Source organism: Musca vetustissima, unplaced genomic scaffold (genome assembly GCF_032173495.1).
Source record: "Musca vetustissima isolate MV318-11 ecotype Yass unplaced genomic scaffold, APGP_CSIRO_Mvet_v1 utg43074, whole genome shotgun sequence".
Lineage (NCBI taxonomy): Eukaryota > Metazoa > Arthropoda > Insecta > Diptera > Muscidae > Musca > Musca vetustissima.
The window spans coordinates 82,216-109,823 of record NW_026887100.1 but is presented as its reverse complement, the minus strand read 5'-3'; the positions used below and the strand labels follow the sequence as shown (position 1 = coordinate 109,823).

Genomic DNA, 27,608 nt, shown 5'->3' with positions numbered 1-27,608 from the left:
AAAAAATAACAACAACAATGGATGGAAAAAAATAACACAACCATGCAGAATTGTTAAACGGAAAAATACCAACCAATGTTAAAATACCTACATACATATGTACATTTATAATGTTTGTGTGTTAGCATGCATGGTGTGTGAAAGAAAAACCACAGCAAAAAAATAAATACAAGAAGATAAACAATAACATATGTAAATACATATAAAACTTAATAACAATACAACAACAGAAACACTGTCGTCCGAACTTTTCATCTAAACGAAAACAATTGGCATTTCGGTTTGTGTAAAAAGGACATCTAGAATTGTAAGAGGACATTTGTGAAAAGGAACAAAATATTGATTCGAGTTGCTTAGGGATGAGATGAAGACAGGAGGAAATTGGAAATATGGTATTAAAATAATACAACATAAGCATGTTACCCAACGAATTCAAGATATCCAAATGGGGGTATGGGAAAATGGGTGCGTATGATGATTGTAAAAACGTATACGCTACACCATTCCCACATTCCGTAAAGTGGAGTACAAATTATTGGAGTTTTTGGCTCTAAAATATTTTCTATTTGTATCATATCTATTATTCTGATGTTCATCTGAGAACTGAGCCGAACATTTCATATACCCTCCCCCACTGAGGAAGAAGTGTTTTGATAACTTCATGATCAGAAAGTTGGGGTAATTTTTTTTTTTAATAAAGTTGGGACATTTCTTACCTAGTCTAATAAAACGGAATGTCAAATTACCTACAACTTTTAAAATGCCGATAATTCTAAAACGTGTTCCGATATATTCGGTTTTCAATAATGCTATTAAAGCATAGCTGAGGTTGAAGCATGAAACTGGGGTTGAAAATTCGTTATGAGGATAAAAACCCTAGGTGAGTGGAAGAAACCACAAGCTGATTAGATCTAGACATGTGTACCCGTCCGTCCGTCTGCCCATAATAATTTGTAAACAAAGTAAAGGCCGGCGCTAGGCTGCAAGTACGACACGAACTCCAAGAAAATTTAACCGGAAGAAGGGTATTTGGCCAATGAATATGCATGACTGTTTTGAAAAAGAACGATCAATATTAAGTTTGAACATTTTTAAATTTTGCATTTTATGGCGTATATATTTTCTCCTGAATGACATCGACTCGATAAGTTTATATATATCCAAGAGAAGGGGTTGGCCTTTAAATTCATACCAAATATAGTGATGTAATGTACAGAAAACGGTTTTGCGTCTTCTTTTCTGGTCACTCTAAGGCCACAATTATAAGGCGAACATCGAAGCACAGTACACGGGGAAGGGAATCGATCAAGAGGGTGCACATATCGTGAAGTATTGAGATAGGGTGCTGAAATGTATGGTTTTCGAACAGGTCAAGTTCAAAGATGGGTTATATCGGTCCACGTTTACACATACCCCCATTTGATTTTTTTCAAAGAAATTAGCTGTAATTTGGGGTTTGATGTTCTTGATGAATATCGGTTCACATTTGGGTATATCCCCATGTAACGATAACGGACAGATTTTCGGTGTTTTGGGGTTTTTGAGCGCGTATTTTGCGGTATTCTCAGTATATGGCTAAGGAGAGAGGCTATATACACTTTGATACGGAAAAATGTGCCTCGTTGAAATGTTGGTTTTGCACCCCATGTTTCTTTGCATCAAATCAGTTTCGGACAATTTGGAGTCGATTTACAAATGTTCTTATTCTCGAAGGGTATACCCAACATCATCCAAACTTTGCACATCGTAATATTTCTTCCAAACTTGATTCAAGTTCGAATGGGGGGAATATCGGTCTACGCCTTCTGGTACCTCCCCCACAAAATGGTCAACATTTTGCTGTAAATTAAAATTATAATACCATGCGAACGGACTATCCGATTTGAACCAAACTTTGCACAACCTATTATCTTTATCAAGCCTAGATGCAGTCCGAAGATGGAATCCATTGGTCCACTTCTTCTGATACCTCCCGCACAAATTGTCAAAATTTGTAATATTTATAAATCCAATATTAGGCGAATGGAATGTCCCATTTGATGTAAATTGTGGACATCGTAAAATTTCTCTCAAACTCATATTAAGTTGAAATGGTCAAAATTGCGCTGAAAATGCATTTAAAATATCATATTTTAATCCTGCCTGTATATTGTTTCGAGATGTTACTTATCGGTCCACTCCTTCTAGTACATCCACCTCAAAATGGCAAACATTTGAAAACTTGTAAATCTCATGTGGAGCGAATGGAATATTCAATTTCATCCAATGACCCGAATCGTAATTTTTTTTACATAGCCTAGATCGAAGCCATAGATTATTCTGGTACCTGCCCCACAAAGGTCTACATTTTGAAAATTTGTTAATCCAATAACAATGGTGTCTAATAATATTATTAATAGTATAATCATATTTCTTTCAAACATAAATCAATGTGGAAGATAGGAATCATCGGTCCACTACTTCTGGTACCTCCCACACAAAATAGTCAACATTTTCCTGAAAATTAATTTTATAATTTCACGAGAACGGACTATCCTATTTGAACTTAACTTTGCACAACCTAATATTTTAATTATACCTCTATAATGTTGGAAGATGGGACTTATCGGTCCACTCCTTCTAGTACCTACCGCACAAAGGGTCAAACGTTTGAAATATTGTAAAACTCATATATTTACGTTTCATAGAGTGTCAACATTTTGAAAAATTGTTAATCTAATATCAAGATAATGGATGTTCTGAGTTGATCCAAACTTTGCAAATCGCAATATTTTTCCAAGCCTACGTTAAATCGTAAGATGTGGTCCATAGGGCAACTTCTTCTGGTACCTCTCCAAAAGGTGGTCAACTATTTGATAAAAACATTTACATTATGTACATCGAATAATAAAACATCAGCTTTGTTCCGCAGACATCCGCAAACAATAGGTATATATTTGTCGGCAACACCGACTTACACTTTTTAACTGGTTTTAATATCCTTCCGTAATTTTCCCTAGATTTCGAATTTCACAACATTAGGCCAAGTTACAGGATTTGCGATTTCATAGCGCATACATCACGAGTCCAACAATAATGCACACTTTTTCGAAAAAATGTCGACGTTTGTCGTCTTCTTCTAGAAGCATTGATTCCATCGAACTTTGATTTCATTGAAACATTTTTTTTTTGCTGCTGTAGTCCCTCCTTGTTGTTGTTGTTTTTTTTTCGATTTTTTGTTTTGTTGGTGTCGGCGTTTTTTTTTCTTAATTCATTCCACATTTTTTGCCCGAATCATCGTCGTCGTTGATGCTGTTGTTTATAAATAAAAACAAACAAAACAGACAACAACAACAATTAATATTTAGCATTGTCAGTCGTCTTTGTTGTTGTTGCTGCTGCTGTTGGTGCTGTGTGGTGTGGTTTGATTGTGAATGGTTGGTTGACTTGGTCGTCGTCGTTGTTGTTGTTGTTGCTGCTGCTGTTCGTAGTAATTCCAAAAAGCGTAAACAAAAATTAAAAAAATACAACGTAAATACGATGAGTGAGTTTATTGTCTTGTCTCGTCTTCATAAATACGAAGCGGCAGCAGAAAATACGCCGAAGAAGAAGAAGACGATGTACTACAACAATAATTTGTGTGCGAAGACGACGCTATTTGTGTTTGGTGTTGTTATTATCATTGTTGTTGTTGTTGCTGTTTTTGCATTGCAAAACTTTCTTTGAGGTTGGTGTACGTACAGTGACGGTGCAAATTGTTCGGGAGGAATTTTATAAGGAAATACTGCAATTAATTTCCAAACATGAAATAAGTTCGATTATACCTCATCAGAAACATTTCCACGACAGAGGAATATACGATCCGAAACGACCCTAGTCTTACTCTGTCATTTCAGACTATTGTGTAAAAGCCGTAGGTCTGCTACAACAACCTCATCAGGAAAATTGAATCCAAACATAAATAAATTCGGTCTTGTTGTTCTGGTCTATCGGATAGAGTAGCAGTATTGCAAAATTTTATTTCTAATTAAAATATAATATTTATTGTTCATTCCAATTTTTTAACCGCATTTGCCCACTGTACCCACGCCAGATTGTTGTTTACATTTCACATCAAAACATTTTGCGCTCACTCTCCGGCCGTTCTACGCAACCCAGTCAGTCAGTGCTTACACTCATTTGTTTGCTACAAGTTGTAGTCCACAACACAAATTAGGGTATGGTTGTCGGTTCAGTGGAGAAAAGGGGACATTTTATTCAAATCACCAAACGTTCGTTTCATTTGCTTATTACTGTACTATGGTCGTTTTTTCGGGATTTGTCTCTTAGTTTACCGCACTCTCATTCTCCACAACAATTTCTCTTTGCAATTAAAAAACAAAACAATTAAGGGTTGCCAGAATTGCTAACATGTTGGGGATACTTAGTTTTAAATGTGGGAAACCCAATAACGATGCAGCTTGTTTTAAAGTTTGCCTAGACCATAACTTCCAAAGACCATAACTTGTTTCCATTGTAAGGGTATGACGTGGAAAGCAACATGACCATGAATGTTGTCACATTAACCAGAAACTAAGCAAGTATACAATCTTTAAGTCAAACTTTTATACACTCTCTGCCATGTCATATCATGTATGTCCGCCTGTTCATTATAATTTTTAAACACGACAAAGTTATGGACCAATAGTCACTAAATTTTCTGGCCAAAGAAGATATCTATTGTTTTTGGTAATGATCCGTTAATATTTATGGGATGAAATGGATCAAAACCTTTAATTTGTGTCTGGTCGCTCTAGAGGCCACAATTATGACCCGAACATCACGACACATTACAAAGATGGAGCCTGACTTTTCTGTGAACATTTAAAAAAAATAGTATTCTATGGCCTATTTATTTATTCCTGAAGGACATAGTCCCGAGAAGTTGTTAAATATATCCAAGAGGAGTGACTGACCAATTTTGTCGATATATACAGCAGGATGTGGATGTTATAAGTTAATGTTTAAATGTGGCTATGTGTTATGATATTGTTTAGTATTGCTATTACTCCACTTGAGTTTGGAAATATCGCGATGATCGCTTTGAAATTATACCTGATGCTCCGGTTATGGTCAAGAACGACCCCTATAATTTTCCATGATGATCAGATTATATTTCGTGGACCGAAATATCATATTTGATCCTTATTGAGTATTTTTTTCCGGGAAAACATGGTTCCGAAAAGATGCCGCAGATAAGCTGTTGACCTCTAATCGGTCAAGAGAATGCAAATATCACGAAGTATTGCCCATGCACGGAATATAGATCCGCAAAACATAGAGATCAGTGGTGGATGTGTAGGGAATCACAGGTTTTTATTATAAAGTTTGAACGTTGACATTATGTGTAAAAGACGACATCATTTAAATCACATCCATGCAAACTATTACAAGCATTGATTCATTGAGGAGCCAGTTTATATCGCTACTACGAGAAATTAATTCGAGTTTTGCGACATAATCTTATTGAAACCTCATAGCCTCCAAATCCTATTCTTTAATAGCAGATAAACAAAATCGGTTATCATTTGACCATAATTATACCAATTTATGGTGACAGTCGTCCCTTCGTAGTATTCAAAGAAGTGAAGTTCAATTACACCTTCGGACTAAAGAGCGCACCAAACAGTGACTATTTCTGGATGCAATTGCTGCTCTTCAATTACTTCAGGATTCTTAGAAACCAAAATACGAAAATTTTGTTTATTTACACAACCCACATTATAGCCACATACATGTGAAAATTCGATTAAAAATATATTAATACCAAAAATTAAGTGAAACTTTTATGTGGGGTTATATCAAAACTTAGATCTATACAAACACCGCACAAATGTGTATATAATCCAGCATTCCAAATTACAGCCCCCATCGGTTGGAAAATGCAGATAAATACCGAAAATGAGATAGTACCTTTCTATGAATGTTATACCAAACCGTAAACTAACATTGATAATTTATGGTAGGAAGACTTGACATCCCCTAAGAATTTGATAGCCAAATTAGAGCGAAAACTACCCACAATATCGATAATTGTATGGTGTACCATTTTATGGGAGCTACCTGGAATCTTGGGCAAATGAGAATCCAAAATATAAAATTACCACTAATTTGGTTGAAGCACGTGTTCAAGTTCCCTAAATATCAAAATTTGGGATTTAACGTTATGTGGTGGGATTCCATAACCGGTATTAATAATTTTTAGGAGGAAAATTTGACACCCCATGGGAAGTCAAATTAGAGACAATTCGGTTCGAAAACGTACCCAAAACGCCCAAAATATCGAATAATGGGGAACATTCTTGTAAAGGCAGACTTTTCTCCATACAACCTACAATATTTTTCTTCCATGTTATACAACTGCATATTGTGCATCCTTAGGAAAATAAGTAGGTGGCTTTGAACGCTAAGGCACCGGACAACAACCGAGTTCAAATTCCAGCCGGACTCAAACTGAATTTTTGAGTTTTTTGCCTTTGTAGAGCGAAAGATCATTCATGTAATGGTTTTTATTTGTTTCTCTTTTAAGGTGTGCTATATGATCGAATGATACTTTTTGTTAGAGACATTTTCTACTGAAAATATTAAATTGCTCCCAAATGTGTTGTAAGTCGAGCTCAAGCTCCCAAAATACAGATATTTTTGATATAGCCTTATATCTGAGGGATCTGTATAGTTGAAGCGGATATTCTCCGCGGAGTGAAAGCACGTCTTATTTCGCCTTTGTGCATTTACACACTAATTTATTAAAATAAAAAGTGATCCTTAAGAACTGAGTATTACAATATGACATAACCTATCTTAGACTAATGTGCAAAAGGGAGAGAGGGAGTGCTTGAACCCACCTGCCTAAATACATGGAGTGTACACATCTATAGTTATATCTTAAGAGCAATATTAGTAAATAAATGCAGATATTTATTTACAGAAAGTATACATTTTTTTTTAATATGCCATTCGACATGCATACAATTTTATGGAATTTATTTTTCAAACAATTTTAAATTGATAGATGAATTCCAAATTAAAATGCGTTACCATTATTAATTTCTCAAATGAGACTACCTTCTGTAATTATGCCATGACCACATGTTTCTGTTGAAAAAAAAACGCGTCAAATACCCCCACAAAACGGAATACCATCCTAGGAGTTATAACAATGTCAGTGCGAAATGTCAAATCTCTATCCAAAATATTGCTATATCTATTGTTATTTAAACAGACAGGCATAAATCGACATGACATTTTTTCGATATGTTGCAAACGGAATGACAAACTTTATACACACTCCTTATGCTGGAGGGTTTAAAAATGAGTCCCCCTAGACTATAGACAGTGATTCCGTGACTTCCACAAACCAAAATAACTTGGTAAGCTAAGTAAGGACAAGTGTATACTACATATTACGTAGGCTGAGCGATAATATCGACACTACCCAGTTGACTCGAAAATTACGAAGGGTTTCCCATATGATACTAAAACCAGTGAGCGGAGCAGTATAGTCGGACGGGGCCGACCATACGATACCCTACACAACTACCACGGAACTCAAATTTTCTGCGGATGTTTATTCCGAGCCTGGGCAATATTTCCTGATATTTGCAACCTCTTGCCCGATTAGAGGTAAACAGCACCTCTTCCTCACACTGACATATTTTCCGAATATTAAGAGTATTCAGTACAGCTATTGTCCAGATTCCCTTCACCGTGGGTTGTGTTGTTATGTTCGGCTTTTATTTGTGGTCTATAGATCGACTCGAAAATAACACAAAAAATTAAGTTTTCGGTCCACTTCATTCCAAAATTATTATCTGGTCATCACCGAAAATTATAGGCGTTGCCTTGACGATACCTGGAACCTCATGGAACATTTCAAAGCGATCAGCGCTATAGTTCCGCTCTCTAGAGTGATAATGGGTTACTGAATAATATACGAATACGGAGATACCTGTAAATATTTAGGTGTAACTCCCACATCCGAGTACATACGGCAATATAATTGGTATCAATTTAAAGGTCAACCACTCCTCTTGGGTATAATATCAACTTCTCGGGTCCATGTCTTTCAGGGGTAAATATATACGCTATAGAATACAAATTTTGTCATTTTTCACACAAAAGTCAGGGTCCATTTGACCCGCCAAATATTGACCGATCTTTATCAAAACAGGCGTGCTTATTCTTTGGCCCGATCCCCTTCTCCATGCAAAATTTCACGATGTTCGGGCCATTATTGCGGTATACTTAAAGGTGGGTCTAGGACCAATATTTCGCGGCGTTACACGTTTTTCTGGGAGTGTATTGCTATAGTATGAACTAGGAAAAAAAACAATCGGTGAAGAACTTCCTTATTATATTATTATAGTTTGCGGCCAAAAATAGGCAATTTTCCAAATTTTTTTCAAAGGTCCGCCATTTAGTTAATTTTTGAGCGAAGCCAATAATCCTACTTCATGAGAACGAAGCTCTTTTTCTTTCTAACACCCTTGGAATTTCCGGATTCCGATGTTCCAGTGAGGAGTTATCATGCCCGCCATCAAAAATAAGGACTTTTCTTTAATCACTAAAAAAAAACAACAACAACCAAATTTTGCAAATTATTTTTCTTCTCTTTTAAATCTTCAATTATATATGTGCAACATGTATTGGTATTCATTTACCAGCCCAATGAAAATCTTCAAAATTTAAAATCGAGAAGTGTGAGGTTCCCTTAAATCTAGGTAAATTTTAATGCTTCCATATTTTTGAAGATCCATTTTGGAGGTGACATCTTAAATATATTAAGATTCAAACCAAAAAAAAAAATAGAGATTTATAGTATATTTTTAATATTTTACATAATTATTTTATTTTTTTTATTAATTAATTTATTTATAAACAAATTTATTAAGTATATTATACTTACTGAAACACAACGCGTCGGAACATTAATAATTGTCGATTCAAATCCATTTCGTAAAAACATTTAATCAAACTAATAATCCAAAAAAGCAATAATGGCAACACTACTACTCTCCATTTAGTTGAATGTTGACGAGGTTAGGTTTCACACATTCATTCTCCAACATTTGCCCCCCATTCTTCTTCTATCCCCTCTTACCCCCACAAAAATGAGATGTTACTTGTTGTGTCGTCGTAGCTTATCTCTCGCACTTTTTTTCAATTTTGTAAAAACAAAATCAAAACAAACAGCCAGAAAACGAAAAAAGAAATCACAAAAGCAAAAAAAAAAAAATAAAAAACAAATCTTCACTACGACGTTGACGTCGTCTCATTTTATCGTAAATTGTCGCAGTTAACGGTTGTTGTTAGTTTTGTGCGTCGGCTCGTCGATTTTGTTTTTTTCTTTCGTTTCGGTTCACTCAGTTTCGTTTTATTTTGAATTTAGTTGGATTTTTCATACGGATTTGTGTGGATCGTTGTTTTGGATGCGTCGTCCGTCGGTCGAACTTCAAAAAAAAAAAAAAATTGCGTGTCGATATCAAATTATTTGTGTGCCGATGTTGTTCGTAATTGAATTAAATCGCGAATGAAATACAATTTTGTTCGGAATGCTATCGCTTGGCATTTGATTGGTTTTAATTGCTAGAAAGAAAAAAAACAACCAATAACCGTTACAAAAATTTTTTTCAATTTGTTTTCGTTTTTCGCGCCAAATCAAGTTAACCAGTTCAGTGCTCGGGTGGTTGAAAAATTGCATATATTAAACGAGAGAGACAGAGAGAGCATAAAGCTCTCTCTAGTTGTGTTTTTTTTTTATTTTTTTATTTAATACTCAGGGTTGATGTTAAAACGTAACAATGTTATTGGCCGTTATCATACCAATGCCGTTGCAGTGTGTGTGATGCTGAACAGTGTTGTAAATTAATGGAGAAAAATGCGGAAGAATCAACAGTTTTTAATTTTAAATCAAAGGCATCAACATTAGATTGTAAATAAACAAGTGATTTAAATTGTAAATAATGAAAGTGCTGGTTGTCAATTCGTATTTAAAAAACATATTTTTAATGGATCACTTAATGGATTGTTATAATTATGTGGATTATTCACAAAAAATGTGTGGAGCAACAAATCTTGAAATTTAACTTCGCTCATATACAGTAGCGTGCAAATTAATAGCAGTTCAGGACGACTTCTTAATATATCCGCTATGTTTTATTGTTGTACGAAAAAAAAGAGAATTCATACAAAAATTTATTTCTAAAGGAAAAACTTACAAATTTATACAATATGTGGTTGGCTGTTCTGCGAAAATGATCTCTAACGCCAAAAAATGGTCTCCCAAACCAGAAACTCTTGGCGAAATAGAAAAATCTCTCAATTTAATGAAAAAAGAGTCTTAAGAACAGTACAGAGTCTTAATCATCTGCTAGGGAATTAAAATAAAAATTTAACCTTGAAGTTCATGCATGTACAATCAGGAGATTCTTGCTACATCAAAATTTGTATGCTAGTTCCCCCAGAAAAGTACGTCTACTTAAAAAATACAAACCTTCAAAAGATTAAAATTTGCAAAAGTGCACCTAAACATTAGAACTTTTTACTGGGTTAACCTACTTTATGAGGATTTATTTGACATATATGCAAAGGAAATGACAATTGAAATCCACTGGGTTAACGAAATCCGGTTAAATGTAAACGTACTACTAGATTGACCTCTGTATAAGTGGCGTTATGGTCTGACGAGACCAAAGTGGTTTGTAATTTAATTTAAAGAGAACAAAGCAACTAATAAATAAGTGGATATATTTTTATACCCTACACAACTATGTTGTCAGGGTATTATAGCTTTGTGCAGCCCCAAAAGTTTGTAACGCCGCGAAATATTGGTCCTAGACCCACCTTTAAGTATACCGATCGTCATATCTCGACTAGCTGAGTCGATCTAGACATTTGTGTCCGTCCGTCCGTCTGTCCATTATAATTTGTAAACACGATACAGGCCACAGTTATGGCCCAATCTTCATGAAATTTTGCATGTAGAGTGGGTTCTGGCCAATGAAGACCCCTATTGTTTTTGGAAAAATCGGTTAATATTTAGGGGATGAAATGGACCAAAAACTTTATTTTTGTCTGATTTTCTGGTCGCTCCAGAGGCCGCAATTATGGCCCAAACACCGCGAATTGTTTCATGGAGAAGGAGATCGGGCCAAAGAATAAGCATGCCTGTTTTGATAAAGATCGGTCAATAGTAAGCGGGTCAAATGGACTCTGACTTTTGTGTGAAAAATAACAAAATTTGTATTCTATGGCGTATATGTTTGCCCCTGAAGGACCTAGACCCAAAAAGTTGATAGTATGTTCAAGAGGAGTGGTGTACCTTTAAATTGATACCAATTATATGGTCGTATGTACTCAGATGTGAGAGTTACACTTAAATATTTACAGTTGTTAACGTATTCAGACATTATTTAGTAACCCAAAACCACACTAGAGGGCGGAAATATAGCGCTGATAGCTTAGAAAGTCTCCATGAGATTCCAGTTATGGTCAAGGACAACGACTATAATTTCCGGTGATGATCAGATTATAATTTTGGGATGAAGTGGACCGAAAACTTAACCTTTTGTGTTATTTATTATTATTATTTTTTTTTTTTTTTTGAGTCCATCTATAGGCCACAATTGAAAGCCCAACATCATAACATAACTCACGGTAAAGAGAATCTGGACAAGTACAGCCCTCGTCTACTGAATATTTGTAATATTTGTTGACCTTTAGTCGGGTTTTAAGAGGGTGCAAATAATGCAAAGTTAGATTTTCGTGGAAGTTGTGTAGGGTATTATATGGTCGGCCCCGTCCGACTATACTGCTCCGCTCACTGGTTTAAATTCTTTTGTTTATAAATCAAGAACACCAAAATTGTATGTTCAATATAATAACTGCTATTATAATGCACGCTACTGTATTTCACAAAGATTCTAAAAAAATATGTTATTATTTGTGAAACATTAACAAATAAACCATTCAAAATATTTTAGGAAAAAGTAAAGCAGTGAGCGGAGCAGTATAGTCGGACGGGGCCGACCATATGATATGTAATTTAATTTAAATAGAACAAAGCACTACCACGAAAAACTAACATTCTGCCGATGTTTATTTCAAGTCTGGGCAATATTTCCCGATATTTTCTGCATCTTAACCGATTATAGGTCAACAGCTCCACTTTCTAACCCTGGCATATTTTCCAAATCTTGTATTTCTGAGGAGAATATTTATCCCATAAAATAAAAACTTGGTCACTTAACCCTCGAAATATTTACCGCCCATCATCGGTGAATAAGATCCTATTCACCGAATAAAATATGTGATGTTGTGAAAATAATAATGCCCTTAAGAGCGACTAGAAAATCTGACAAAAAAATTAAGTTTTCGGTACCTGAAAATTATAGGCGTTGTCATTGACGATAACCGGAACATCATGTAAAATTCAAAGCGATCAGCGCAACATTTCCGCCCGTTAAGGGGGGAAATGGTAATAATAACCAAATCAAAATATGTAGACTCCTGTAATTATCTTAGTATAACTCCCACATCCGAGTACATACAACAATAAAATTGGTATCAACTTTTATTGGTATCATTTACTTCTTCAGGAGTAAATGTATACGCTATAGAATAAAAATGTTGTATTTTTTTCTCACAAAAGTCGGGGTCAATTTGATCCGCTGAATACTGACCGATATTTATCAAAACAGGCATGCGTATTCTTTGGTGTGATCCCCTTCTTCATGTAAAATTTCGTGATGTTCGGGTCAACAACAGACAAAATACAGTTTTTGGTCCATATCATCCCCTAAATATTACTTACTTAGCTGGCTTGTTACAGAAAGATTGTTTCATAAGCCGAGCTTAAAAAAAATCCAAGCGTGTCGGTCTTGTGCGCACCTCCACCAATTTGAAAGACCACGTTCCAAGAAGCTGTTTTCTGCATGGTCTTTCCATCTAATTCGTGGCCTTCCATTTTTACGGGAACCATCAGTAGGTTTTTTTTTGCCTTTTGAGATGGGACATTCTCATTCATTCGCATAAAATGACCCAGCCACCGTACGACTGACTATGTCGATGTCCGCGTATACATTGCAGAGCTCGTGGTTCATTCGACGCCGATATTCACCGTCGGCGCAGATCGGCCGCTTTCTTTTAGAGAATTTTTCTTTCAAAAACCCCAAGAGCTGCCTCATCTGCTTGCGCAAGTAGCCATGCTTCAGATCCATATAACAGCACGGGTAGTATCACAATCCTTCTCCGAATTTCAAAACTAATGTCATTCGTTTTATTTATGGCGGTACCAAAGTATATCAAATCTTTAACTACCTCGAAGCTGTAGTTCTCAAGTTCCTCAGTTGGTCCGAGTCTACTGGACGTCTTGGACGTTGATACCATCAGCTTGGTCTTCTCGCCGTTTACTGCCAGACCCACTTTTGCGGACTCCTTCTCAATTTGTTCAAAGGTGGCTGTTACCGCTCGCAATGTTTGACTCATTATATCGATGTCATCGGCGTAGGCGAGTAACATGTGTTGTTTGGTGTACAGAGTGACATTTGCCTCTCGTATGACTTTTTCCAGCAGAATGTTAAAAAGGTCACACGACAAACTGTCACCTTGTCTGAATCCTCGTTCGGTGTTAAATGGCTCCTAGAGGTCCTTTCCAACATTTACTGTTGACCTTGTGCCACTTACAGTTATCCTGCAAAACCGTATTAAATTTGCAGGAATTAAATTTGCCGAACGTAGACATGGCTTTAAACACCTCTGAAAGGATAGGGCTGTCGAATACGGCTTTATAGTCGACTAATATGTGGTATGTGTCGATGTGTTCTTCGTGGGTCTTTTCCAGGATTTGAGTGAAAATCTGGTCTATGGTAGATTTGCCAGGCCTGAAGCCGCATTGATATGGTCCAATAATGTCATTGACCATTGGCTTCAATGGGGAAAAGGAACTCCATTATTTATGAACTATAAGACTTCATTAAAAATGCTTCGGAATGACCGATTTGGGACAAATATGCACCGTTTTGTTGTATGGTTTGTTGTCATTTGCTATCTTCAAACGGTCCAGTTGCTCACGGTAGAGATTAATAATAAATAATCCCCTACCAGTCCCACCAAATACATAGCAGAACCTTCCTGGACGTTAGTCCTGGTTTGGCCACCGTTGAGGTGCTTCACCGCTCTTTGACCATGATCGTTTTCGCATAAGGTTATCGTATGTGATCCATTTGTCATCTCATAATCGTTCATTATCATTAAAGCCATTCGTGGGTCAGATCGCCTTTCCTTTGGTAAATATGTGATGCTCGCCTTCTAATTGTGGCGTCTAAGCGCACCGAAATATCAACTGATCATCATCGAAAATTGCAGGCGTCATCCTATGACCATAACGGGAACCTCATGTAAATTTTTTCAGTTATCGACGCTACTCTTCCGCTCTCTGGTGTGATAATGGTAATATTGAAGAATATCAGAATATGTAGACCCCGGTTAGTACTCCAACATTCGAGTAAATAAAACAATTACATTGGTATTAATTTAAAGGTCTACCACTCTTCTTGGATATACTATCAACTTCTTGAGTCAAAAAAGAGTCCGGGGGTCCATTTGACCCCCTAAATATTCACCGATCTTCTTCATCAAAACAGTCATGTTTAATCCACGTGTAAAATTCCGTGATGTTCGGGTTATAGTTGTAACCTCTAGAGAGACCAGTTCCATTTCATCCCCAAATGATAAACCAGTCAATACCGAAAATAGTGGTCTTCTTCGGCCAGAACCCGTCCGAATTATAATGGACAGACGGATGGACACACATGTCGATATATGGCGATACTAAATGGTGGGTCTAGGACAAGTTATTTTACAAAAAAGAATATAATCAGAATCCTCTATATCGAATTCAGTAGTGCAGTATTAAACCCGTCTTTTGAAATGCTTGCTTCAAACATAGCGGTTCTAGCCTAGCCTAATACAATGTACATATCATTATTTATACTAAAATGTAATCTCGCCTTCGGCTAATACGAATTGACAACCACAAATATGCACATACATATTAAAACGCATCGAAAAGCAGGACTTTGATCATTGATAATGACAAAAATGCAAAAAAAAAAAACAACCGCCTCCGAACAAACAAAATGAACTTGAACAACTAAAATCCACACTTTACCGGATATACGGATAACATTATTATTATTATTTTTTTTATAAATCATATTTTATTACAAAAAAAAAAGTATCGTAAACAACTAAAAACACATACATACACTCAAAGAAGTAAATCCTAAGTGTTTGTAGTGGCAAGTGTGAAAATTTGTATTTCGATTCGAAAATTCCGCTATAACCACAAAAAGAAAACACTAAAAATAACAACAACAACGTCGATGTCGACTATAACTGTCAACTAAGCATTATCGGCGCCATTCTAACTGGACAACTTTTGCAAACCAACCACCACATCATTCCATTTCAATATTTTTTAAGCTATCGAGAAAAGGAATTCGTAGAAACAAAAACAAACAGCAACAAAATATACGGAAATATGAATTTATCCAAGGAAAATGTATGTAAATATTTTATTTCCATTTCTCACATGTTGTTGTTATTGCTGTTGCTGTTATTATTATTATTATTTCATTTTCTTGTTTTGTTATGATTTTGTTTTCCTTTTCAGTTTTGTTTGTGTATTGTTTCACCTTCACCATACAATTTTGTTTTTCAAATCGTATTTGTTTTAATGTTATTTTTTATTTTCATTTCTTTGAAAGTATTCTTATTATTGTTGTTGGTGTTGTTTTTGTTGATTTATTTCTATTTTTTTGTTTTTGTTAATATTTCTCTCCTCTATTGCAGTTTGCAAATACTTATATTTACTTATGTATATGTATATATAAATGTATGTATATTCATACATCTGTATGTATGTAATTTCTTCTTGTTATTCTTCCTATATTTATTTGTTTGTATTTTAAATAAACAACATGTCACCACACACATGCAAATACTGACATATACACAATACAAATGCACGGAAGAAGACCTCAACTACTTTCTTTTTTTTCTGTTCAAATACGAGTAATTCGAAAACAATATCGAAATCGTAGATGGTATGACATACACACTTACACACATATATTAGGGATAAGTTCCATATGCGAGTATGGTGGATAAACTTACCGCTATATAGAAGTTACGACTATTATCCCCATATTTTTAAAATAAATTATCATATTCTTTTAATTTTTGAACCGGATAATTAGATAATAATACCGACGTTTGAACCGGTTTTATGTTGTTTTCCGCATAACGAGACCGGTTAATGGTAAGAATTTCAAACGAACATTTTTTCATGATTCACAGTTTATATGGGATTTATTCAAATACACAGATATAGAGGTTCCTGGGATATGATCGTATAATAGAGGCAAAATGCAAATGAAAACGAGTGAGCGGAGCAGTATAGTCGGACGGGGCCGACCATATGATACCCTACACAACTACCACGAAAAGCTAACTGTCTGCGGTTCTTTATTCTGAGCCTGGGCAATATTTCGTTATATTTGCACCCTTTTTACTGATTATAGACCAACAACTCCACTTTCTAAGCCTGGCATATTTTCCAAAATGTTTTTTCTTGAAGTGAATTTTTCCACCATAAAATAAACCAGTGAGCGGAGCAATACAGTCGGACGGGGCCGACCATACGATACCGTACACAACTACCACGGAACTCTAACTTTCTGCGAATGTTTATTCCGACCCTGGGCCATATTTCGTGAAATTTGCGTCCTCTTGCACGAATAGCGGTCAACAGCACCTCTTTCATACACTGACATATTTTCCGAATATTACTAATATTCAGTACCGCCTTTCTATTTACTTGTCCAAATTCCCTTCGCCGTGAATTGTGTTGTGATGTTCGGTTTTCAATTTTGGCATATAGATCGACTCGAAAAAACACAAAAATTAAGTTTTCGGCCCACTTCATTCCAATATTATTATCTGATCATCACCGAAAATTATAGGCGTTGTCCTTGACCATAACTGAAACCTCCGCCCTCCAGTGTGGTAATGGATTACTAAATACTATATGAATACGTAAGCACCTGTAAATATTTACGTGTAACTCCCACATCCGAGTACATACGACAATATAATTGGTACCAATTTTAAGGCCAACCACTCCTCTTGGATACACTATCAACTTCTCGGCTCTATGTCCTTCACGAGTAAATATATACGCCATAGAATACAAATGTTGTCATTTTTCACACAAAAGTCAGGGTCCATTTGACCCGCTTACTATTGACCGATCTTTATCAAAACAGGCATGCTTATTCTTTGGCACGATCCTCTTCTCCATGTAAAATTTCACGATGTTCGGACCATTACTGCGGCCTCTGGAGAGACCAGAAAATCAGACAAAAATTAAGTATTTGGTCCATTTCATCCCCTAAATATTAACCGATCTATACTAAAAACAATAGGGATCTTCGTTGGCCAGAACCCATCCTACATGCAAAATTTCGTGAAGATTAGTCCATAACTGTGGCCTGCATCGTGTTTACAAATTATAATGGACAGACGGAAGGATGGACGGAAACACATGTCTAGATCGACTCAGCTGGTCGAGATATGACGATCGGTATACTTAAAGGTGGCTCTAGGACAAATATTTCGCGGCGTTACAAACATTTGGGGCTGCACAAAGCTATAATACCCTGACAACATAATTGTGTATTGTATAAATACACAAAAGGTCTGATCAGAAAAATAACCCTTAAAGTCTGATCAACAAATGAACGGTTTTTGCATTCGTCAAATTCTACCTTGTTCCCTTTATTCCAATAATCGAAACCGGCGACATCTCCTGATCCTGATGAAACCCTTAATAGCTTAGTATGAAGGGAGGGTATATTGAATTTGGCGATTTCCGTCCTTATGTCTGTCCTTTTCTGTCGTATTCACTCTAGCCTCTAAACAAATTGAGATATATCGCAAAAATTTTGCTTAGAGTTGTTTTAGGCATAGCCCGGTAAATCGGGGAATTTTGATTTTTTTTTAGTTTTTGAGCACCTTTTTCCAAATTGTCTATAATTTGACACATTTTGTTCTTATTTTGTAACAAATACCCCACTAAAAATGATTAATATCGGTCCACTTTTTTCTGTAGCCATCATATAAAAATACCCCCAAAATGTCCGTATTTCAATTGAAGTGGTGAAGTGGTTCGTATTTTGGATTCTATTTTAATACGAAAGCTCTCTACTAAAAATCATCAATATCGATCCACTTATACGGTACCCCCAAAATATGCGTACCTTAAAAATTTTGCACAAGTATTTCCATCGAATTGGATGTATTTATTTATTTATTGTAAATTTAACTTACAACTAAAATAATTATAAGCTAAATATAAAAAATAATATGGCTATGACAATAATAACGGTCTTCAGCCAAGAATTGGATGTAATTTGGTATTTTTTGTTCTTATTAGGAGCCAAATCTTCCTACCAATGATATCGAATTTGTTGGGTTGCCCCCCATATAACGGAACCCTCCAATTTTCGGTATATTGATGGTTCTGACCATCAACCAAGTTCACTCTTATTTAGTATTTTGTATTCGTATTTGGTATCCCTACCAAAAATTATTAATATTCGCCCCTTTTGGGTATAGTCGCCATATAACCCTCTTTTAAATATTAAAATAGTTAACTGCTTTGTTCCGCGTATTATGGCTGTCCCCAAACATTTTGTCAGTTTATACGCTACAAACTATGGATTCTTATGGATTCAATTTAACCATATGTTGTAATCATTCTACCTTAGGAGGATATCGAGTTAAAAACTAGAACGTCAGATTCGAGAATTTTATATATCGGGCCGCTTTTAGGCCTAGTCCCTTATAATAATACCTATCGAATTTCTGTATTTTTACTATTTATATGGGATACAAAACTAAAAGATTATGTTCGAAATTGAACTATTAGACATAACCCCCACATATAATGATAATTCCTACACGATGTAATTAATATTGGCCTCGTTTTATGTATGGCCTCATATACCTTTATCCTCCAAATTCCAGTATTTTTAGTATTTTACACACATGTTCCACCCTACCATGCGTTATTCATATCGGTCCACGTTTTGAGATTGTAGGAAAAATATCCCATTAAAAATTACTGAAATTTTTATTTGGTGTACATTTTTGTTTACATATTTTCATTTCAAGTAACTGTCAGTATACCAATGGTGGAGGGTATCCAAAATTTGGTCCGGCCGAACTTAACACTTTCTTTACTTGTTATTTTATTTCCTCAATCGTATCAAAAGGATTTCCATCCATCGGTGTCTTCAGTTTAGGTGTTAAGAGGGCTTATTAACTCCTCACTGGATCATTCCGACGGTGTTAAGATTACAAATTTGGCTTTGGCATCAACTAGGATTATTGACTTCTCTAGAAAATTAGCACAATTAGAGTTCTTGAGTTATCGTTCCCAACAATCATACAAACATTGCTTCGAGAAAAACGCTTTTAAAGTTTGGGAAGCACTATTGCCGTCGCCAGCAGGCTTTTCAAGCTTTCTAATACATTAAAGCGAAATAACCGACCAAATGCCCGTTTGTCTGACTGACTTTAGGTGCTCTCTATAAAGTTTTAGCCACAGAAGTTGCAAAATATTTTCAATATAGGTCCATTTTTTGACATAGTCTCCATATACAGAACCCGTCCAATTTCCAATGGAAGTGACTGCACTTTGATTAGGGTCCAGGATAGCCCCATATAATATCGCATTTTACCGCTGAAGGCTATAATTTCACATCCTAGATTTTTTGAAATAGTTCCATAGTTTTTTGTCTTTTTTTAATGGTGAAATCTTTAATATAGGTCCATGTTATTTTACTGCCCCATATTAATATACCGTCCCATTTTCGGTATTTGTTACGTTTAAGCCTAATTTTCGCTGAATGATTGTAATTTGGTACTCCGAATTCCTGGTAAATTAAAATCTTTTCCCGAGAAAATGTGAAAAGTGCCAAAGTTTAGAAATATACAATTTCCAATTTTTTTACCTGAGGACCTATTATAAAACTATTCACCGGAGACCGCATAAAGTAATCAGAAAAAATTCAACGCCGATATAGGCATGTCCGTCTGTTGATATCGCGAAAGTGCTCGCATTATATAAGAGACATAATAATCCCCATATGAAGGTTCAATCCAAAATAACTGTTGAAGCATATCATACTGTGATTATTTTTCCCACTGTATCCAAGATGTCATTGTTTACCACCACACGACAACTTTCAACATAATAAAAATATTTTCCTGCAGTCTTGGTATTTAAGCTTTTCCTCAATTGTGTTATTTACACTGGCTGGACCAATGTAAGCTCTCGTCAATGGTAAACAAAATTCACGATGAGAAAAACAAAACAACAGCAACAACAATGACGAAGATGCATGCATTCCGTACTGCATTACAAGTTATTGATGACTTTGGTTTCGATTTTCTTCTTCTGACTGACTGATGGTGGTCAGGATGGTGGCCCTTGCTATTTATTTTTGTAAGAGGCAAAAGAAGTCAATATACAGCCATAGTTACTATTGAAAAAATCTCTTGATCTCTAAAGATCGCATATAAGGTGAAATTTAGCATAGCAAATCGAACGTATGTTAAGTTTATTTGAAATCGGTTCAAGTTTAGATATAGTTCTCGTAGCTATACGTTCGATTTTTTGTAGATGGTGCGGCAAAATCCCATATATATTTTCCTCCCATTTTTGTTGAATGGTACTCCAAACCTCCCACATTGGTCCGATTAATGCGAAATTTGGCACTGCGTTTTGAATTGAATATAGAATGGCCTGTGTTAAGTTCTGGAATATTCGGTACAGATTTAAATAGATCTCCTATATATAGCTTCGTCCGATTTCTTGTACATGATGCACTAAATATTGCACAGTGTATATTTTTCAAATTGTTTCAGATCTGCAGATACCTCCCCTATATATTATGTTCCTAGACGTCTGATTAGAATGAAATTTTGCATATTTTACAGGATTTTTTTACCTCCATCCTTTTGGCTTCCCCTTACAGGTGCTGACATGCATACATATGTTGATCCGACATTCCAATTTTTTGTCTCCTTATTTTCGGCAACACCAAATTTATGGATATTTTCGATTTTCCATATTTTCTCCATTGTGCTCCACTGTACCTCAATAATATTGTTGTCTTCGCATATCGGACACCACACATACCCACAGCAACAAAAAAATTTTTACGTTCAGAGCTTTACTTTATATTGCTTTTTTTCTGCTTTCGCTGTTGTTGTTTTTGCAATTTCTTTTTTGTTTGTGATATTTGTTTATTTGCTGCTACAATGAAAACAAAGTGGATACCCTGCCTGTCCGCTCACCATCCTGCCTGCCTTCATGACAGTCCCCAGTCAGTCAGACCAACACACACAACATCTCCTTGCTCTTCCCTACCGATTTCCTCCTCGCACCGTTCCCTCCCTGCACTTTGTTTTCTGTGTTATTTGCGTTTTTATTTTTATAAACAAAACAATCGAAAACAAATATACCAACAACAACAACAGCAACATCGAGGCGTACGAATAAGGCCAATAACAACAGCAACCGCATTTAAGTGACGTTCACGAACCCAACAACGTCCGATGTTTATGATTGCGTCAATGCCGGCTGAGCCGTTGCGTTTGTTTACGCATTTTTCCGTAAAGTGTTGTTGTGGTTGTTGTTGCTGCTGTTGTGGTGGTGTTGTTGTTGTTTATTTGTTACTTGAACAAAACAAAAATCCCCCTACTCCCCAGATGGAGTTCGAGTGCTATGTTTTTCTGTTAAGTGGTTTGGGTCTCTTATTTTATTGATATTAAAGAGTGGCGTTGAGGTGTCCAATTGTTTTACATTTATTAACGAAGAATAAAGGTGTCAATATCGTATCTCGTATGACCTTTTCCAGCAGGATGTTATAAGTAGATCACACGACAAACTGTCACCTTGTCTGTATCATCGTTCGGTATTGAAGGGCTCCGATAGGTCCTTTCCGACTTTAACTGCTGACCTTCTGCCAGGAATACCGAACGTAGACATGACTTTAAACACATCTGAACGGATAGGGCTGTCGAATGCGGCTTTATTGTCGACGAATAGGTGGTATGTGGCGATGTTTTTTTCGTGGGTCTTTTCCAGGATTTGGCGCAGAGTGAAAATCTGGTCAATGGTGGATTTGACCATTGGCTTCAATCGTTCACACAGTACGCTGGATAGCACTTTATATGCGATGGGAAGGAGACTGATTCCACTATAGTTGGCACATATCGTCTTGTCTCCTTTTAGGTGCACGGAACACAGGATGCTGAGGTTCCAATCATTGGGAATGTATTCTTCTAGCCAAATTGTGCTAATCAGTTGGTGCATGCTCCTTACCAGCATCTGACCACCAGTCTTGAATAGTTCGCCTTGTAACCCATCGGCACCTGCTGCTTTATTATTCTTCAACCGATTGATTGCTATTCTCACTTCATCTTGGCTAAGTGGTATACACTCTATTCCGTTATATATTATTGTTCTGGGGTATCCTCTTCACCGCTACTATTTGATACCAGAAGTTTTTCAAAATGCTCCTTCCAGATCCTCAACACGATGTCTGTATCTGTGACCAGGTTTCCTTCTTCATCTCTAGAGGAAAATGTGCCTGGACCAAAACCTTCGGTTTGATGTTTTACTCGTTCGAAAAATTTCCGGACTTCATTCTGACTCCTGTACATCTCGATTTGCTCAAGCTCAAGCTCGAGATGCTTGAATCTGGTGCTGCTAATTACCATGTTTTTTTGCTGCCGCGAAGTCAATCAACCTCATGCCGTTATCGGAGGTTTCTTCATGAAGGCTGAATTTTCCGACGGTGGGGCCAAAGATATTTTCCCTTTTGATTTTTGTATTTGCAAATCTCCTACCAGAATTTTAATGTCATGGCCAGGGCAAAGGTCATATGCTGTTTCTAGGCGCTCGTAAAATATGTCTTTGGTCAGTTCATCTTTATCTTCGGTCGGAGCATGGACGCAAATAAGACTGAAGTAGAAGAACTTCGCTTTTATACGAATTATAGCAAATCACCCATCTACTGGAGTGAATCTGGAGACGAGGTCTTTTATTCTCCTATTAACCATAAATCCGCAGCCAAATTCATGTCTTGTTTCATGGCAGCTATAAAAACAAGGCGTAATCATCTGATTTACTGACGCCAGTCCCTTTCCATCGCATTTCCTGTAAGGCAATAATATCGGCTTTGTACTTCTTGAATACATCCGCCAAAGCGAACACTGAGCCTGTTCTGTACAACGTGCGCACATTCCAAGTGCAGATTCGCAGATCGTGGTCCTTTATACGTTTGCGGGGTGTCGTCAACATTAGGGGGGTTTGGTTTTCTTTTTCTTAGCTTTTTCATAGTAAGGCGTCGATTTTGAAAATAATATTTTTGAAGACCTCCATAAGGCGTGGATTTTTAAAATAATTTTTCTAAAGATCCATTTTTTGTCATTTAATACTAAGCACGTTATTTTGTGACGTATTATATGGTAAAGGCGTCGGATTAGACATTGTAGCGGCTACGACACCTGCTGTCATGTGTCACTTCAAAGTTCTCCGCTCTTTATTCAGTTTACTTTCATATCTTCCCTCTTTTCAACAAACCTCGAACAGTTGCTAATTTTTGCAGTTACGCCGAACAAACATTCTCAAACAATAATAGACCTCATGTCCCGAAAAAATTAGTTTTTAAACATTTGTACCGTTTAGTTGACGGTACCACGGCTCTCCACTTTACAAAGAGTAAAGAAGAAGAAGAAGAAACAAATTAAATATTTATTTCCATATTTTTTTAAGCCGAAGAATTCCTTATGTTTTAATTAAAGTCTCTGTTGTGGTCTCTCTCGTTACAGATGGGCCTTAACCTGCCAATGCTACTTGCCAATCATCCGCCCTTGGATTCTTGGCATCCATCCGGTGCATTTTCCCCGCCTCAAGTTAACGAACGCAACCATCAGCTGCATGTAACCTTGCCCATGCCATTCTCTGCCCCTTCGCACAGTGATTTGAATAATTCGGCCGCTGGTAGTTTAGGTGGTGGTGGAGGCGGCGGCGGAGGTGGGAGTAGTAGTGGTGGTACTGGTGGCGGTAGCAGTGGAGGACGTCTAAGTGCCAGTGGTATTGTTGGTGGCCATAGCATTTTTGGCGGCGGTGGAGGCAGCAGTAACAGCGACTTTGCCGGAAGTCCCCAGAAACCCATGGATACCACCGACATTGATAACGATGACAACGACGACAAGGAACCCGAAGCCAAATGCGAACGTACATCCTCGACACCGTCCAATCTACACGAGACCTCTCTGACCTCAAACGATGGCCGTTTGAGTTCGGGTCCAAATGGTGGTACACCGGGCGCCATCAGTGATGCCGGCGGAGGAGGTGGTGGCGGAGGTAGTGCTGGCGGAGGCACAAGCAGCTTAGCTGGCGGCAGTGGTGGTAGTGTTGGTGGCGGTGGTGGGGGCAGTGTTGGCGGTCGTCGTAGCACTGGTGCCTCCGGTACAGATGCCGGTTCTAGTCCTATACCAAATACAAATACTTTTGAAGCTCATAAACAAAGACACTTAATGCCGGGTGGCGCTATGGCCAGCGGGTCGCGAGATCAAGACGATCTGGATATCAAACAGGAACTACTGGAGAATTATTTCCACGCCCCACATCCGCCACCGCCTCCCGGTTCGCACCGTTCCTACAGTTCGGCCGATGATAACCGCCACCCCAGCGACTGTCCCGACGATTTTGCTCAAGATTTACGGGTAAGCGCCGCAGCTGCGGCTGCCGCCAAGGGTCTTGATTTCAGCCGTTTTGTCCTGCCACCTAGTCTGCGTCGGTCCACCGAATCGATAGATGAGAAATTTTCCCCGCTCAATATGCGCAAGCTGACAGCGTCGAGTGCCTCATCGAGTGCGGCCGGTCAAATGCTCATGAATTCACTGCTCTCCAACGAAAGTATGTCCGAGGACAATAACACATCGATCAGTGATCGGCTGAAGACGTCGTCGAGCATGGGCGGCGGCAGTGCCGGTGGTGGCCCCAATGGCCTCAGTAATTCCCAGGATGCTAGTTCATCAGCAGCGGCTGCAGCAGCGGCAGCTGCTATCTATGCCGAAAGTCTGAATAAAGATGACTGCGATTTTATAGGTTCTAATGTTAGCGTTAAGCTACGATCTATGGATCGTACACAGCGTATTATAGCTGAAAAACTAATCAGTGAGGTACTCTACTATGGTCAGTTCAATGAGCTGGAGCGAAGCGCTCGAATACAGCCCAAGTGACACATCCTAAAGAAATTTTTAAGTTCACGTTTTATGAATTAGTTGCAGAATTGTGGAAAATAGGGAAGGGAATTTAATTGTGAAGAAATCTGAATAAGAATCCTATGGAATTGAAATTTTAATATTTTTTTGAAATCTGAAAGAGAGAAAAATTATTTGTAGGACTGCCTCGAAGGTAGAAGAAATAAAAGGTTATGAGAAATTAAATTTCGAATAGTTTTTTTTTTGTTTCAGAAAATTTAGGGGGATATTCTTTGAGTTGGAAATTCATTTTCCCTTTTATTTCATTTTTAAATACTGTTTCTGTAAAATTAGAAAGGAATGAGTGCGAACACACTATTAACCTCTTCATTACTTAAAAATTAGTTGTTTGATTTAAAAGACAAATAAACAAAACACTTTTTTAAAACCATGGCGTGTGACCGTAAGTCACTCGAATTCGTTCGCTTCGAAATTTACAGATACAGGCTGTCAATCTCTACCTTCCACTTTTTCTATCTTTCTTTTCAAAAATTACTCTTGCATGCTGGCGTATTTGTTTTAGAGAGCATATTTGAACAGAATTAAATTAATCGACTTTTTAGAGTTGTATTTTTGGTACGATTACAAAAAAAAATGCAACTCTGAAAAAGAGAGAAAATGTTAGAAGAGAATTAAATTAATCAATTTTTCGGAGTTGTATTTTTGGTATGAATGTAAAAAAATACAACTCTGAAATAGAGTTGTTTAATGTTAAAAAAAATCAAAATTTAGTAGAGCTTTAATTTTATTAAGGGAAACGTTGTTAGTCATAATTGTTTTTATGTTAAATTTATTAAATTGTTTTTATATAAAAATTATTAAATTTTTGTTCCCAATTAGGGCTGTATTACTAGCGTTTTGTTTTGAAGATTATAGAAAAAAGTTTGGGATATTCCAAAGTGAGATGATGATGATGATGATTTTGTATGTATTTCTTTTTATTTGCAATTTAAAAAATATATTTAAAAGACATAGACCATTTTTATTGTATAGAAGTAAAGAATGAAATAACTAGATGGTATATAATGGAAATCAGTTTGCATCAATTGTTCCGGTTTTTTAGATTTACTTAAATTTTTGATCCTTAATTCTTCATGTTTTTCTGCTTTAAATATAATTTTCAAAATGAGGACTTTATATCACAGAAGTATTTGGTGAGATCTTCTAATGATAGTCCAAATAAGGCTTACGTATTTGAAAAATATTTTGGAAGAAGTCTATGGGCAGTTGTAGTGGAGATCCCTGTAGTGTTAGTGGTCGATTTTTACAATCATGGTATTGACCTTTCATTTGTTCTCTTATTTAAATTAAGATATTTAGCGAACGGAAAGTCGAAATGGAGTGATTATTTTTCACATCAAATGGATCCGGTAGTCTACATTTTGGAGAGTTGTTATCTTATTTCAGGAATCAGGCTCAAAATAATTGTTTAAAATAGGAGCTTTTGACCAGGAATTTCAATTCTTGTTCAAAGAAATGTACATACAATATGAATTCAAACACAAGAACCTCACTTGCCATTTTATAATTTCTATAAAACACATTTTTTGACAATCTTAATTTTTCTCTATTCTAATTTCATATTATTTTTTAAAATTTCGAAATAACCAGGGGTCCTACCATATTGTCATTACCATCTTTGGACGATTTTTATACTCTCAAACCTGTTTTAAACCCCATGTATATTTCGCTCAAATACGACTAATATTATTTGAAATCCAACTTCTTAAAATCACTCTCCTATTTCAATAGGTCCTTTTTAGATATTATTCGAAACATTGTAATCTAAACGATTTCATTTACTGTTCTGTAAATCCGAACAATTCACATGAAATTCTATGATTCGATTTGCAACTTGAACTGTTCTATTTTGTAATTTTAATCAATATACAAATGGAATAATTTAAATTTAAAATGTAAAAATTTTAATTTCGAATGAAGTATTGTGAATTATAGAAACAAAAATCAATTTTTGAAATTTAAATGGATTTTTCGATTTATAAATATATTTTGCTATGAATTCAAATGGTATTTTCGAATTACAATTGACATGTTTTGAATTGCATCTGAAAAAATCGAAATAATTCAATTGATATTCGAGGACTCGAATTGCAATTTGAAATGTTTTATTTTTAATTTTGAATAACTTGTTTGAAATTCGAATTGTTTTGTTTACAATTCCA

General features: G+C 36.3%; 1 protein-coding gene across 1 annotated transcript; it reads left to right on the top strand.

Moving 5' to 3' along the window:
• The first annotated feature begins 15,517 nt into the window (after positions 1-15,517).
• Positions 15,518-25,447, top strand: LOC133334664 (uncharacterized transmembrane protein DDB_G0289901-like). Its single transcript, XM_061542996.1, has 2 exons — positions 15,518-15,580; positions 23,986-25,447. The coding sequence occupies exons 1-2, from the start codon at positions 15,560-15,562 to the stop codon at positions 25,402-25,404; spliced, it is 1,440 nt and encodes a 479-aa protein (XP_061398980.1). The 5' UTR covers positions 15,518-15,559; the 3' UTR covers positions 25,405-25,447.
• The last annotated feature ends 2,161 nt before the right edge of the window (positions 25,448-27,608 follow it).